This window comes from Tiliqua scincoides, chromosome 4, assembly GCF_035046505.1.
Source record: "Tiliqua scincoides isolate rTilSci1 chromosome 4, rTilSci1.hap2, whole genome shotgun sequence".
NCBI classification, from domain to species: Eukaryota; Metazoa; Chordata; class Lepidosauria; order Squamata; family Scincidae; genus Tiliqua; species Tiliqua scincoides.
Window position 1 is genome coordinate 200,988,305 of NC_089824.1, and position 13,433 is coordinate 201,001,737.

The 13,433-nt window shown below is 47.9% G+C and overlaps 1 protein-coding gene across 1 annotated transcript in view; it reads left to right on the forward strand.

Moving 5' to 3' along the window:
• The first annotated feature begins 445 nt into the window (after nucleotides 1–445).
• Nucleotides 446–13,433, forward strand: part of KCNS1 (potassium voltage-gated channel modifier subfamily S member 1) — a 108,585-nt gene continuing 95,597 nt past the window's right edge. Inside the window, exons 1-3 of the mRNA XM_066624700.1 lie at nucleotides 446–529; nucleotides 2,650–2,670; nucleotides 3,270–3,416. Of these exons, the coding sequence (XP_066480797.1) occupies nucleotides 446–529; nucleotides 2,650–2,670; nucleotides 3,270–3,416 (252 nt within the window). The remainder of the gene's footprint in view (nucleotides 530–2,649; nucleotides 2,671–3,269; nucleotides 3,417–13,433) is intronic.

The following is a 13,433-nucleotide window of genomic DNA, read 5'->3' on the forward strand; positions in this document are numbered from 1 at the left end:
AGAAGCACTGGGCAGAGGAGAGGTAAAGTGGGGGGACGTGGGGAGGTGGGGAGGAGGTGTTTTGGGGCAGGCTGAGGGCAGGGAAAGGTGTGGCAGGGGAGGGAGTGAGGCTGGAGGGGTGGAACCAGTGAGACTGGTGGATTTCAGCTCCTCCTGATCCAGAGACCCGTGTCTGACCATGCAATCCAACATGGGACTCCTTGATTCTGTATTGGCTCGAGCCACCACAGAATCGAGTAGCTACTTCCCTTACCTGGGGGAAGGGGACAAAACTTCCCTTCCCCCGAGGAGCCACTAGCGGCTGCTGGCACACTCAGGATGCCACAGTAGCCATGTTGGCACCATGGCAGCCCTGCACACTGGGCAGCTCAGGATTGGACTACCCAGTCTTTAAATATAAATCAGGCTGCATAATATGCCATAGAACCCAGCCTCTGAGAGCACCATGAAGGCCTTCTACTTCTTGCCCTTGTGGGCATCCTCATCATGTGGGCAGAGCTACCCTCTGCCACTGGGCAGAAGCACCAAGGTGAGTATGCAGAGTAAGCCCCAGGCTGCAGGTTGTGATGAGCTGAAGAGCATCTCTAATCCTGGGGGGGGGGGGGGAGGAGAATGTTCCCTGAATATGGCATTTTTCTTTTCTGTCAAAATGCCATAAGCCCTTGAGTGGGGAACAGGTTCATGGAGCACACTGGCATCAGGGACTGGGACATCCAGCATGCTCCTGCAGCCCCATCAATTCCCTCTGCATGTATTGGAGCCATTGTTGAAAACCAAGACAGAAGCTGAGAGATCTACTTCCACAGCCAATGCCTGCCTTGGCTCCCTTTATTCCTTTTTTTTTTTTTTTTCCTCAATCCTCTCTGCATCATAAAGCTTTTAAAAATGTTTAATTAGTTTTCCACTGCCTCCTATGAAAGTGGCGGCTGAGGAGGTGGAGCTCTCAGCTCCTGTCTGCCATCTTGGGTTTCCAGCAATGGCCCTAATGCAACACCAACCTTAAGCATTAAGGAACTGTCATAGGGTACACACAATGTGAACCTAACTGGTGTGGTATTCAGGGACTTTCAGTCATGAGTCTTCTCCAGAAAGGAAATGATGTTCTATACCAGGGGTGTCCAAAGTTTTTGGCAGGAGGGCCACATCAGCTCTCTGACACTGTGTCGGGGGCAAGGGGGAAAAAAGAATTAATTTACATTTCAAATTTGAATAAATTTACATAATTTTACATAAATGAATATATTAAAGACGAACTTATATGAATGAATGAAGGTCTTGCAATAGCTCAAGGCCTATAAATGGCCTTGCACAAAGCAAGGCTGGCCTTTCCTTTGCTGCCGCTACTGCATCACAGACGTGAAACAACAAGCAGTGGAGGGAACCCTTATCCCACAGCTCACGTGAGAGGTCAAACAGTCGCCCTCATGCTGCGAGCAGTTGCGTCGGGCCAGTGCAGGCGCCAACAAATCTCTGGAGGGCCAGAGGCTCATTGGAGACTGGGGGCTTCCTGAGGGCCGCATTGAGAGGCCTCAAGGGCTGCATGTGGCCCCAGGGCCGGGGTTTGGGCACCTATACTCAGAGGATGAAAGACAGATAACATTATCATTGCCATATTTTATGCTTGCTCAGTGGGCTCCTACAAAAGTCCTGGGATTTAATTTAACGCAGTGGCGCTGCATTGGATCAGAACATCAGAACTGCAGTGCTATGCATTATTTCCTGGCAGTTACTGCTGAATTAAGATCTTTAAGAGGGGATTGGACAAATTTCTGGAGGAAAAGTTCATTACGGGTTACAAGTTCATGGTAGGTATGTGCAAGGTAGAGGTAGGCTGCCTCTGATTGCCAGATGCACGGGAGGGCACCAGGATGCAGGTTGTCTTGTGTGCTCTCTGGGGCATTTGGTGGGCCAATGTGAGATACAGGAAGCTGGACTAGATGGGCCCTTGGCCTGATCCAGCAGGACTCTTCTTATCTTATCTTATGCTCTTCTTATCTCCTGATCCATGCTGCAACACCATGATTCAATAAAAATGGTAGAATAACATGTTCTATGAAATAAGATAAAGTCCTGCGATCTTTGCCAGGGCCAGCCTAAGGCAGCATGTCAGCTCCCTCTTGCTGCCCCGCTTACCTGATTATGTGCCAGCCTCTGTTCCTCCCACTCTCCAGTGTTCTAGCTCAGTGCTCTCCTCTCTTCCACATATAATAATAATAATAATAATAATAATAATAATAATAATAATAATAATAATAATAATAATAATAATACAGGTATTTCTATACCGCCTTTCTTGGTCCTCAGATTTCTCCTTAGACTTTATTCAAGGCAGTTTGCATAGGCAGGCAATTTTTAAATCCCCATAGGGATTTTTACAATTTGAAAGAAGGTTTCTATCTTTCAAGAAACCACAACATTCAGGTGTTTCTTTCTTTGATCTGGCCGCACATTCTGGCCTCCATCCTCCCACGCTCAGAGCAGATGGAATAGCTCGGCTCAGCTTGTCAGCTGCTTCAAGGTCGCACGGTGCTGGTGGCCTCGAACTGGCGACCTTCGGATGTTATCTTCAGGCAAATGGAGGCTCAACCCTCTAGACCAGACCTCCTGCCCAGACATTACCTTTTCCTCTCTGTTCCCTTTCCAATCCAGGGAGTGGAAGAAGGAGGAACGGTGGGTGTAAGTAGGCACACAAAGATGGACGCCTTACACCAATCTGCTGCCTGAGGTGATCACTTCCATTGGCCTCACGAACAGGCTGAACCTGATCCTGGTCAGGAAGACCAGGAATAAAGGAAGGGCATAGCAGAACTCTGTCTGTTAGGCTGACAGGATCAGTAGTGGGTAAGAATCTTTTCTAGGGCATCCCTGATGGCATCAGCCCCTAATCCAGACCATGACATGGGGGAAGGGGGATTTAACCCTTTTGCCCCTGCCACCATTCTGATGTGGATTGGAAGAACCCTGAAGCTGCTAGTTCCCCTGGTGCTGCCATTGGTGCAAGTAATGTAATGTTCGTCATTTCACAACTGTGCATAATGTTGCCACTTTAGTTGTATTCTACTTGTCTCTCCATGAAATTGGTATAGAAGTTTAATTCCTGTTTTATACCATGATTTCAAACATTTTATATTTTAAATGGTTTTCATCTCAAATGTAGGAGGACTCAGAATGTAAATGAATGACTTCCATAACATATGGAATACATGCCCATGATTCCATACCTGCTTCTCTGTTGAGCTTTGCTGTACTGTGTCTTTTTCTCACTGCAGGCAAACCAGGGACCTGCCCAAGAGATATTTGCGATTGTGCACCTCAGTCTCCAATACCGAGACTTTGCATCAATGACCATTCTTGCAGAGGAAATCAAAAGTGCTGCTACTCTTGTTGTGCCTTTCGCTGCGTGGCCCCAATACAAGGTACTTTGGAGGCTCCAGGACATTGTTTTGCTTGTGGAAGATGTGGAAATAAATCCAGGGCCCCCAACACACTTGAAGCACCAGCCTATGCATGTCTATTCAGAAGTAAATCCCAATGCATTCAATTAAGCTTAATCCGAGGTCAGTGTATATTGCTGTCTCTGGCTACTTACAGAGTAGTAAACATAACTGGATGTACAATGGGACTTAACTGCAAGTAAACATGCACAGGACTGCACTTTAAGTCTCATATCACTGTGCCTTTAGTAAGGGCAAATATGAAGATCCCAATCCCAAATTTTCCTACCCTTCATACTGCTACATTCATGCAGATCGAGTTTCTGACCCGAGGTGAGACTGCTAAGGGTTCTGCAGGAGACAAACAGAAGCGGCTGGAGGGATTCACAGGCAGAGGAATCAGGAGCTGTTGACCAACTTTCTCCTTCCTCCTCATGTTTATTCCTATTTAACTTAACAGTTCCTTGTTCCCCTCCCCTTTCAGCAATTCAGAGATAATTAATTAACTGCTAACAGAGCAATTAAAATAAGCAGCGATAAACCAAGAACATATGGAAAAGGGTAACCTATGGCTCCAGCTTCCCTTTGCAGTTTTTTGTACTTGTAGGTTCTGGTAGTGGGGAGCTGAAGAATTCTCAAACTCTAGAGCCTGGCTTACAACCTTTGAAGTGATTAATGTAACCTGTAGCCAGTGATGAGCCATTGTGAGAAACAAAGGTGGACATTACCCAGTAGGGGCAATGAAGTGTCTTCTCAGTGCCTTAGGAGGTGTCTGATGGCAACAGTAGAGTTAAGTAGATGTGGAGTCTCTGCAGTGTGCACGGGGTGATGCAAGAAGGTCCTTCATATGAACGAGCACAGATGGAAGAGCTGGATCATATCTTCTGGCTCCACCTGCATTGCATACAGGTAGTCACCCTAACTTGGGAAAGAGCTTATGTGCCATCATGCAAAGAGTTTGTATGCAGGTTCCGTGTGCATGCCTTGAACAGATAGGGCACATGTGCAAACCCTTCCACAGTTTATGATGAAAGGATCCACTGGGTGTGTACCTGCTATAGTGAATCCCATGTAATGTGTGAAGAGTCAAGTCCACCAAGCCCAATAAGATTTCCCATTCAAAGAAATCTTTTCATTAGGGTTGCACAGTAGGCAGTGGCAGACTTGGACTGGAATGGGGGGGATGGACGACAAATGCCCCAGTCGCTGTGCGCTGTGTGCTCCTTGCACCCTTGCAGCTGCTATCTCTGCCCGCTGCCCCACCTACCTGTCTGAGCTGTTCCACAGGCAGGCGAGGCTCTGAGCAGTGTTTAGAAGCCTTCCGAGGCTTCCCCCCTCCCCCCGCTGTTTTAAGCAATACCTCTGTTTTTGTCGGAAACACTTCTGGTTTCACTGTGGAACATTGCAGAGAGCTCCTTAAGCCTCTATGAGTATCCTGGGGAAGGGGAGCAGTGTGAGGCCTCATGTTGGAGGGGGGCAGCATGTCATGGACCTGCCCCAGTGTCGCAGTGAGAGCAGGTCCACTACTGACAATAGGTGGGGAAAAAAAGATTAAAATGCGTTTAGTGATGGAATGTGAATACTGGTTTACACTGCTCTTTTTTTTTTTACTCCAGAGAACCCTGGAACTTGCCCTCCAAATCCATTTCAGTGCAGCGTTCCTGCAAAGAATAATTGTGAAAATGACTCTGATTGTCAACTTAACCAAAAGTGCTGTTACTTCAATTGTGGCAAGATCTGCAGAACCCCACAAAGGCCAAACTAAGGATGGCCCATGCTCTCATGCTCTGCAAAGTGCATTCAGGAAGGGTGGGAATCATGACATATGGCCTCTCATGCTCCCATCAATGTATGTATTTGCTTTGTTGCCAATATACACCTGAAGCTCACAAATAGTTGGTATTTATTCAGTGCACCTCCAAGATGAGACAGATCCATTCATTCACATTCTGAAGCAATAACAGAACTCATTTTATGAAATGGTCTGTGGGAATTCAGTGGAGCCAGTATAACCCACTACATGGAGTAGGGGAAGAGGCCAGGCACCCAGCCCATGCACCTTCCTTTCCAATGCACCTTTGGATTCCCTGTGGAGTAACTATGATAGACATGACACCCTGACAAAAACAATTTCAGAAAGGGTAGTTTCTGTCATCATGAAGGGAAAGCACAAAGAGGGCTTTTGTACATCCTCCCTCCCAACTGGAATGAGCCCCATTACTTGTCTTCCCTCAAAAGGGATACTGGGGATTAAAGAAGTATTCAGGAAGCCAACTCACCTTGCCAATCTCAGATCCTCTGCAGCTATGCACACAACAGAACCTTGAAGTACTACACTATAGCAATCTATAAGAGAACAAGAGGCAACATCTCTCCTAAAACAGGCTACTTACACTTGACCCTAACTGGACTAATGCTCTTAGTTGCAGTTCCCATCTTTGCCACCAGGGGCCCGGGGGGCATAATAGCACTGTACAGGTATTCCTGGAAGTGCTGGAACAAAATGTGCAGCCTGCCCATCCAGCCCTCCTGTTTCATGGGATTCAGAGGAGATCAAGATTCCACCTTTATCACTGACTACTCCAACATCAGGAAACTTAGTTCAAAACCTGAGAATTACTCTCAGCCACGGTCAAATGGACAGAATTGACCAGTGGATAGATGTGAGCAAAATGCAGTGAGGTACTGGTATTTTTATAAGAACATAAGAACAGCCCCACTGGATCAGGCCATAGGCCCATCTATCTTCCTGTTTCTCACAGCGGCCCACCAAATGGCCCAGGGAGCACACCTGATAACAAGAGACCTCATCCTGGTGCCCTCCCTTGCATTGGCATTCTGACATAGCCCATTTCTAAAATCAGGAGGTTGCACATACACAGCATGGCTTGTAACCTGTAATGGATTTTTCCTCCAGAAACTTGTCCAAACCCCTTTTAAAGGCATCCAGGTCAGATGCCATCACCACATCCTGCGGCAAGGAGTTCCACAGACCAACCACACGCTGAGTAAAGAAATATTTTCTTTTGTCTATCCTAACTCTCCCAACACTCAATTTTAGTGGATGTCCCCTGGTTCTGGTGTTATGTGAGAGTGTAAAGAGCATCTCTCTATCCACTTTATCCTTCCTAAGTCTTGGAAGTCCTAGGAAGTCTTGCCCTAATGAGGAGAATAAAAAGGAACATAAACTGTGGCAAAAGAAATGTAAGAAGGTGATATGGGAGGCCAAGAGAGACTATGAGGAACGCATGGCCAGCAACATTAAGGGGAATAATAAAAGCTTCTTCAAATATGTTAGAAGCAGGAAACCCGCCAGAGAAGCGGTTGGCCCTCTGGATGGTGAGGGAGGGAAAGGGGAGATAAAAGGAGACTTCGAGATGGCAGAGAAATTAAATGAGTTCTTTGCATCTGTCTGCATGGCAGAAGACCTCGGGCAGATACCGCTGCCTGAACGGCCCCTCCTGACCGAGGAGTTAAGTCAGATAGAGGTTAAAAGAGAAGATGTTTCAGACCTCATTGATAAATTAAAGATCAATAAGTCACCGGGCCCTGATGGCATCCACCCAAGGGTTATTAAGGAATTGAAGAATGAAGTTGCAGATCTCTTGACTAAAGTATGCAACTTGTCCCTCAAAACGGCCACGGTGCCAGAAGATTGGAGGATAGCAAATGTCACGCCTATTTTTAAAAAGGGAAAGAGGGGGGACCCGGGAAACTATAGGCCGGTCAGCCTAACATCCATACCGGGTAAGATGCACCGGCCTCATCAAAGATAGGATCTCAAAACACATAGACGAACAGGCCTTGCTGAGGGAGAGTCAGCATGGCTTCTGTAAGGGTAAGTCTTGCCTCACGAACCTTACAGAATTCTTTGAAAAGGTCAACAGGCATGTGGATGCGGGAGAACCCGTGGACATTATATATCTGGACTTTCAGAAGGCGTTTGACACGGTCCCTCACCAAAGGCTACTGAAAAAACTCCACAATCAGGGAATTAGAGGACAGGTCCTCTCGTGGATTGAGAACTGGTTGGAGGCCAGGAAGCAGAGAGTGGGTGTCAATGGGCAATTTTCACAATGGAGAAAGGTGAAAAGCGGTGTGCCCCAAGGATCTGTCCTGGGACCGGTGCTTTTCAAAGTCTTCATAAATGACCTGGAGACAGGGTTGAGCAGTGAAGTGGCTAAGTTTGCAGACGACACCAAACTTTTCCGAGTGGTGAAGACCAGAAGTGATTGTGAAGAGCTCCAGAAGGATCTCTCCAGACTGGCAGAATGGGCAGCAAAATGGCAGATGCGCTTCAATGTCAGTAAGTGTAAAGTCATGCACATTGGGGCAAAAAATCAAAACTTTAGATATAGGCTGATGGGTTCTGAGCTGTCTGTGACAGATCAGGAGAGAGATCTTGGGGTGGTGGTGGACAGGTCGATGAAAGTGTCGACCCAATGTGCGGCGGCAGTGAAGAAGGCCAATTCTATGCTTGGGATCATTAGGAAGGGTATTGAGAACAAAATGGCTAGTATTATAATGCCGTTGTACAAATCTATGGTAAGGCCACACCTGGAGTATTGTGTCCAGTTTTTGTCTCAAAAAAGACATAGTGGAAATGGAAAAGGTGCAAAAGAGAGCGACTAAGATGATTACGGGGCTGGGGCACCTTCCTTATGAGGAAAGGCTACGGCGTTTGGGCCTCTTCAGCCTAGAAAAGAGACGCTTGGGGGGGACATGATTGAGACATACAAAATTATGCAGGGAATGGACAGAGTGGATAGGGAGATGCTCTTTACACTCTCACATAATACCAGAACCAGGGGACATCCACTAAAATTGAGTGTTGGGCGGGTTAGGACAGACAAAAGAAAATATTTCTTTACTCAGCGTGTGGTCGGTCTGTGGAACTCCTTGCCACAGGATGTGGTGCTGGCGTCTAGTCTAGACGCCTTTAAAAGGGGATTGGACAAGTTTCTGGAAGAAAAATCCATTATGGGGTACAAGCCATGATGTGTATGCGCAACCTCCTGATTTTAGGAATGGGTTAAGTCAGAATGCCAGATGTAGGGGAGGACACCAGGATGAGGTCTCTTGTTATCTGGTGTGCTCCCTGGGGCATTTGGTGGGCCGCTGTGAGATACAGGAAGCTGGACTAGATGGGCCTACGGCCTGATCCAGTGGGGCTGTTCTTATGTTCTTATGTTCCTATGCCTAATTTTGTAAGTCTTGATCATGTCCCCCCTCAGGCGTCTCTTTTCTAGGCTGAAGAGGCCCAAACGCCGTAGCCTTTCCTCATAAGGAAAGTGCTCCAGCCCAGTAATCATCTTAGTTGCTCTCCTTTGCACCTTTTCCATTTCCACTATGTCCTTTTTGAGATGTAGCAACCAGAACTGGACACAATACTCCAGGTGTGGCCTTACCATCGATTTGTACAACGGCATTATAATATTAGCCGTTTTGTTCTCAATACCTGTCCTGTTGTTCTAACAAACCCAGGTGCCAGTTGAACGGGCGTTGTCTGTCCACATTCCAGATAAAGCTTCTCATGTGGACACGCTGGTTGCAAAGTTCACGACGCCAAGCTGCTTAAGACAGCCATATCTCACAACCAAGGGCTTATACTCAGTTCATAATAACTGAGCCAGCTTTCAGGATTTATTATTATTATTATTATGTAAGGATAAATGCATGAAGTACGTAGCAACACTCTCAGACAATCCTTGGTCTGCAAAAATTCTATTAGTTACTCAACTCTTGAGCAGAGCCAGACTGAAGGACCAGCTTCAGTGGGGTGGGGGGAAAGCGGTGAGCTTGTACACCTTCCATCCCCACACCTTGCATTCCCCAGCTCACAACTTCTCCCACCCATTTTTCCATCCTCTTTGTGCTTGATCTCCTTGTAGAGTGAGCAAGAGGAGAATGTGAAAGGTTGAGTCCCTCCTCCAGCACTGCTGCTGAAGAACATGACAGCAGAACTGGAGGAGGAAATGGGGTGGCCACTAATTTCTAGTGATCAAGAATAGGACTTGTGCCTCCCATTTCACCTAGTCTCTTCCTAGGATTCTCAAGACCCCATGACTGGACTGGAGTTCAAGAATCAACATCCATCTCCACCCCATCTCCAAGATGGGAGACCACTGAAAGCAATCCCGGAGATTTTGACAGGGCCTCCTGGATATTTGCAGGCCTTCGATAAGCTCCAATGGGGCAAAAGCCCTCGGTACGAGCTGCTAGGACCCCACAGAAGCCTCTCTGAGGCTCCCAACAGGGTTGGAACTGTGCTTCTGGTTTTCCAGAAGTAGAGTTTAAAGCATCGGGGAACCTCAGAGAGGCTTCTCCAACACAAGTGGAGGTTGCATGAGGTTCCATGAGCTTCAGGTGAGTGGGGGGGTCAGCTGTTTGTGCAGGGGGGTGATGACAGCTCACTGGGGGGCACCATGGAATATGTTAGGTGGTTTTGTTCTTAAAGCTAAGGTCAATTTGCCACCTCTTAATCAAGGCTCAGGTCACATATTTTGCATCTTCAGAAATTACATAGTCCCCCACCAAAGGCTCCTGGGAAAACACCACCAGCAGGGAATAAGAAAGCAGGTCCTCTTATGGATTGGGAACTGGCAGATATGCAGGAAACAAAGAGTGGGTGTCAGTGGACAATTTTCACAATGGCAAGAGGTGAGGAGCAGTGTGCCCCAAGGAACAGTCTTGGGACCGTTGATTTTCAACTTGTTCATAAATGATTTGGAGTTGTGGATATGCAGCAAGGAGGCCAAGTTTGCAGATGACACTAATTATTTTCGGGTGGTGAAGTCCAGAAGGGATTGTGAAGAGTTCCAATAAGATCTCTCTAAACTGGGGGAATGGACAGCCAAATGACAGATGCACTTCAATGTACATAAGGGTAAAGTGACGCACATTGGGGCAAGAAATCAAAACTTCACATATATGTGGATGTGTTCTGAGCTGTCTGTGATGGATCAGGAGATTATAGGGTGTTGGTGGACAGCTCGATGTACGTGTTGACCCAGTGTGCGGCAATGGTGAAGGTGACCAATTCCATGCTTGAATTATTTTCAAAAAGGGATCGAGAATAAAACAGTCAATATTATTATGCCATTATACAAATCAATGTGAAGGCTGCATTTGGAGTTTTGTGTCCAGTTCTGTGACCAACTCTCAAAAAAGGATATAGTGGAACTGGAAAAGCTGCAGAAGAGAGCAAACAAAATGACTAGTGAGCTGGGGCACTTCCCCTACAAGGTAAGGCTACCACCTGAGGGGCTCTTCTGTCTAGAAAGAAGGCGCCTGAGGAGGGACATGATTGAGATGCATAAAATTAGGTATCTGATGGATAGGGTAGGTAGATGGAAGATCTTTTCCCTCCACACAACAACGGATCCAGGGAACAGCCACTAAAAATTGTGTGGGAGAGTTAGCACAGACAAAAGAAAATATTTCTTTTCTCAGCATGTAGTTAGTCTGTGGAACTCCTTTCCACAGGATGTGGTGGTGGCACCTGACCTAGATGACTTTCAAAAGGGTTTGAATAGATTTATGCAGGTAAAGTACATCACAGGTTACAAGCAATTATGGTGTTTTGCAACATCCGGGTTTTAGAGGTAGCCTCTCTCTGAGTACCAGGTGCAAGGGAGAGGAAGCAGGACACAGGTATCTTGCCTGGGGGTTCCCAGAGGCATCTGGTGGGCTACTGTGTGGTACAGACAGCTGGATGAGATGTGCCCTTGGCTGGATCCAGTAGGGCTCTCCTTATGAAGTGAAACCAAATATGCCAGTGTCCTCTGCTAATAACTCAATTTAGGTTTCAGGTAGGAAAGACATATTGGTTTAGGGATTTCTTCCACAAATACATGTGCTGTTTGGAATACTCTTGCGTTCCTCATTTGCTCTTGTGATACCATCACAGGCCAGTGACATAGCTAGATGGGGTGCAAAGCACTAAGTTTTGCAGGGAGACTCACTGCGCCCTGCAAAACTTAGTGCTTTGCACCCCCCTCTAGCTACACCACTGGCCAGAGCAAAAGTATGTTGGCAAAGCCTTATATTAACAGAAGTAACTTCCCTGTTCCTGCTTTGAGAGAAAATTGCTCATCAATGTAACAGTTGCCCTTTCTGATATAAAAGAAGTGAGTATTGACAACAGTCCTGTCAGTGGGAGGCCTGGTAACTGTGTCTGTGTGTCCCACAGTCGTCGTCGCCCCGCCATAAGATGCTTTGGATTTGAAACCAATGAGTAAAAATATGACAAGGTTTGCCCACAACCACAGAAATGCTGTTGTAGTTATTGGGCCTTCCATTGTGTGGATCCTGAATAAAGGCAGCGAGTTCAACTTCAGGTCAGGTGTGCATGTTTCACACTAGCATTAATCTATGGATTAGGCCTTTCCCAGTCTGAAGAGACACTTGGCCAACAGACTGAGGCAAAGAGGCAAAGAAGGAAGGCCCATAGCCAGGGAGACAGACCAGGGACAGACTGCACTTGCTCCCAGTGAGGAAGGGATTGTCACTCCCGACACTAGAAGCTGTGCCAGAACCACCATTCAGAGCGCGATACCGGAGTCTTTGGAGACTGAAGGTTGCCCACAACACTTGCCATCCCTTTTCTAAACTCAAAGCCCCCAAACACTTTTCCCTTCACAAACATCCACACACAGGGGGGGAAAAGGTACTTTGCCCCCCTCTAGCTACCCCATTGCCTGGAGCGATCTCGCCCAATGGGGTGCTTTGTCAGACGGAGAGGGGACAGTGGCGTAGCTAGAGGGGGCAAAGGCTAAATTTCCCAGGCACCTGCACCCCTAGTGCTTTGCCCCCCGCTAGCTACGCCACTGCCTTGAGGCTGCTGCGGCCGCCCTCGCAGTGCCTCCGCTTAAAAGGGCAGAGGCTCCGCCACGGCCAGAAGTCGCCACCGGCTCTGAGGGTTCGCCCGGCCCCAAGCGTTCGCCCCAAGGATCCAGAGGGTTGGGATGCACGCTCGAGCCCGGCTAGATGCTGGCAGCTCCTTCCTCCAGCTCGGAGGGCGCGGACCGGGCGAGCGGGAATTTTGCCACTCTTGGGCACAGCCCTCGGGCTTCCCCAGCTCAGCGGAAGAGGCGCCCCCCCCCCGCCTCCTCTGCAGGGCAGCAGCAGCTTTGCAGCCCCCACCCTTGGCCGCCCGCCTGATGCTCCGTGCGCGGAGAGGCAGAGGTGTAGCTGCGGGGCAGAGCACTAAGTTTTGCAGGGAGCCACCGCAGCGTGCGAGGGGCCCGTCCCCTTCAGAAACCCCCTTGTAATTGTGGCTAGCATTGCTGCCGAAGAGCCCGATCCTATGCATGTCTACTCTGTAGTAAACTCCATTAGAGCAAATGGGGCTTACTCCCAGGTAAGTGTGGGATTGCAGCCTCAGAGCCCAATCCTATGCATGTCTACCCTGAAGTAAATCCCATTAGAGCAAATGGGGCTTATTCCCAGGTAAGAGTGGATAGGATTGCCACCTAAGAGCCCATCCTGTGCATGCCTACTCCAGAGTAAGTCCCATTATAAATGGGGCTTACTCCCAGGTAAGTGTGGAAGGGATTGCAGCCTCAAAGCCATCAAATGATGGTTATTTGCAACATCTGGGTTTTAGAGGTAGCCTCTCTCTGAAAACCAGGTGCCAGGGAGAGGAAGCAGGACACAGGTATCTTGTCTGGGGGTTCCCAGAGGCATCGGGTGCGCTATTGTGTGATACAGACAGCTGGATGAGATGTGCCCTTGGCTGGATCCAGTAGGGCTCTCCTTATGTTCTTATGAAGTGAAACCAAATATGCCAGTGTCCTCTGCTAATCCATTGTGTGGATCCTGAATAAAGGCAGCGAGTTGAATTTCAGGTTAGGTGTGCATATTTCACACTAGCATTAATCCATGGATTAGGCCTTTCCCAGTTTGAAGAGACACTTGGCCAACAGACTGAGGCAAAGAAGGAAGGCCCATAGCCAGGGAGACAGACCAGGGACAGACTGCACTTGCTCCCGGTGTGGA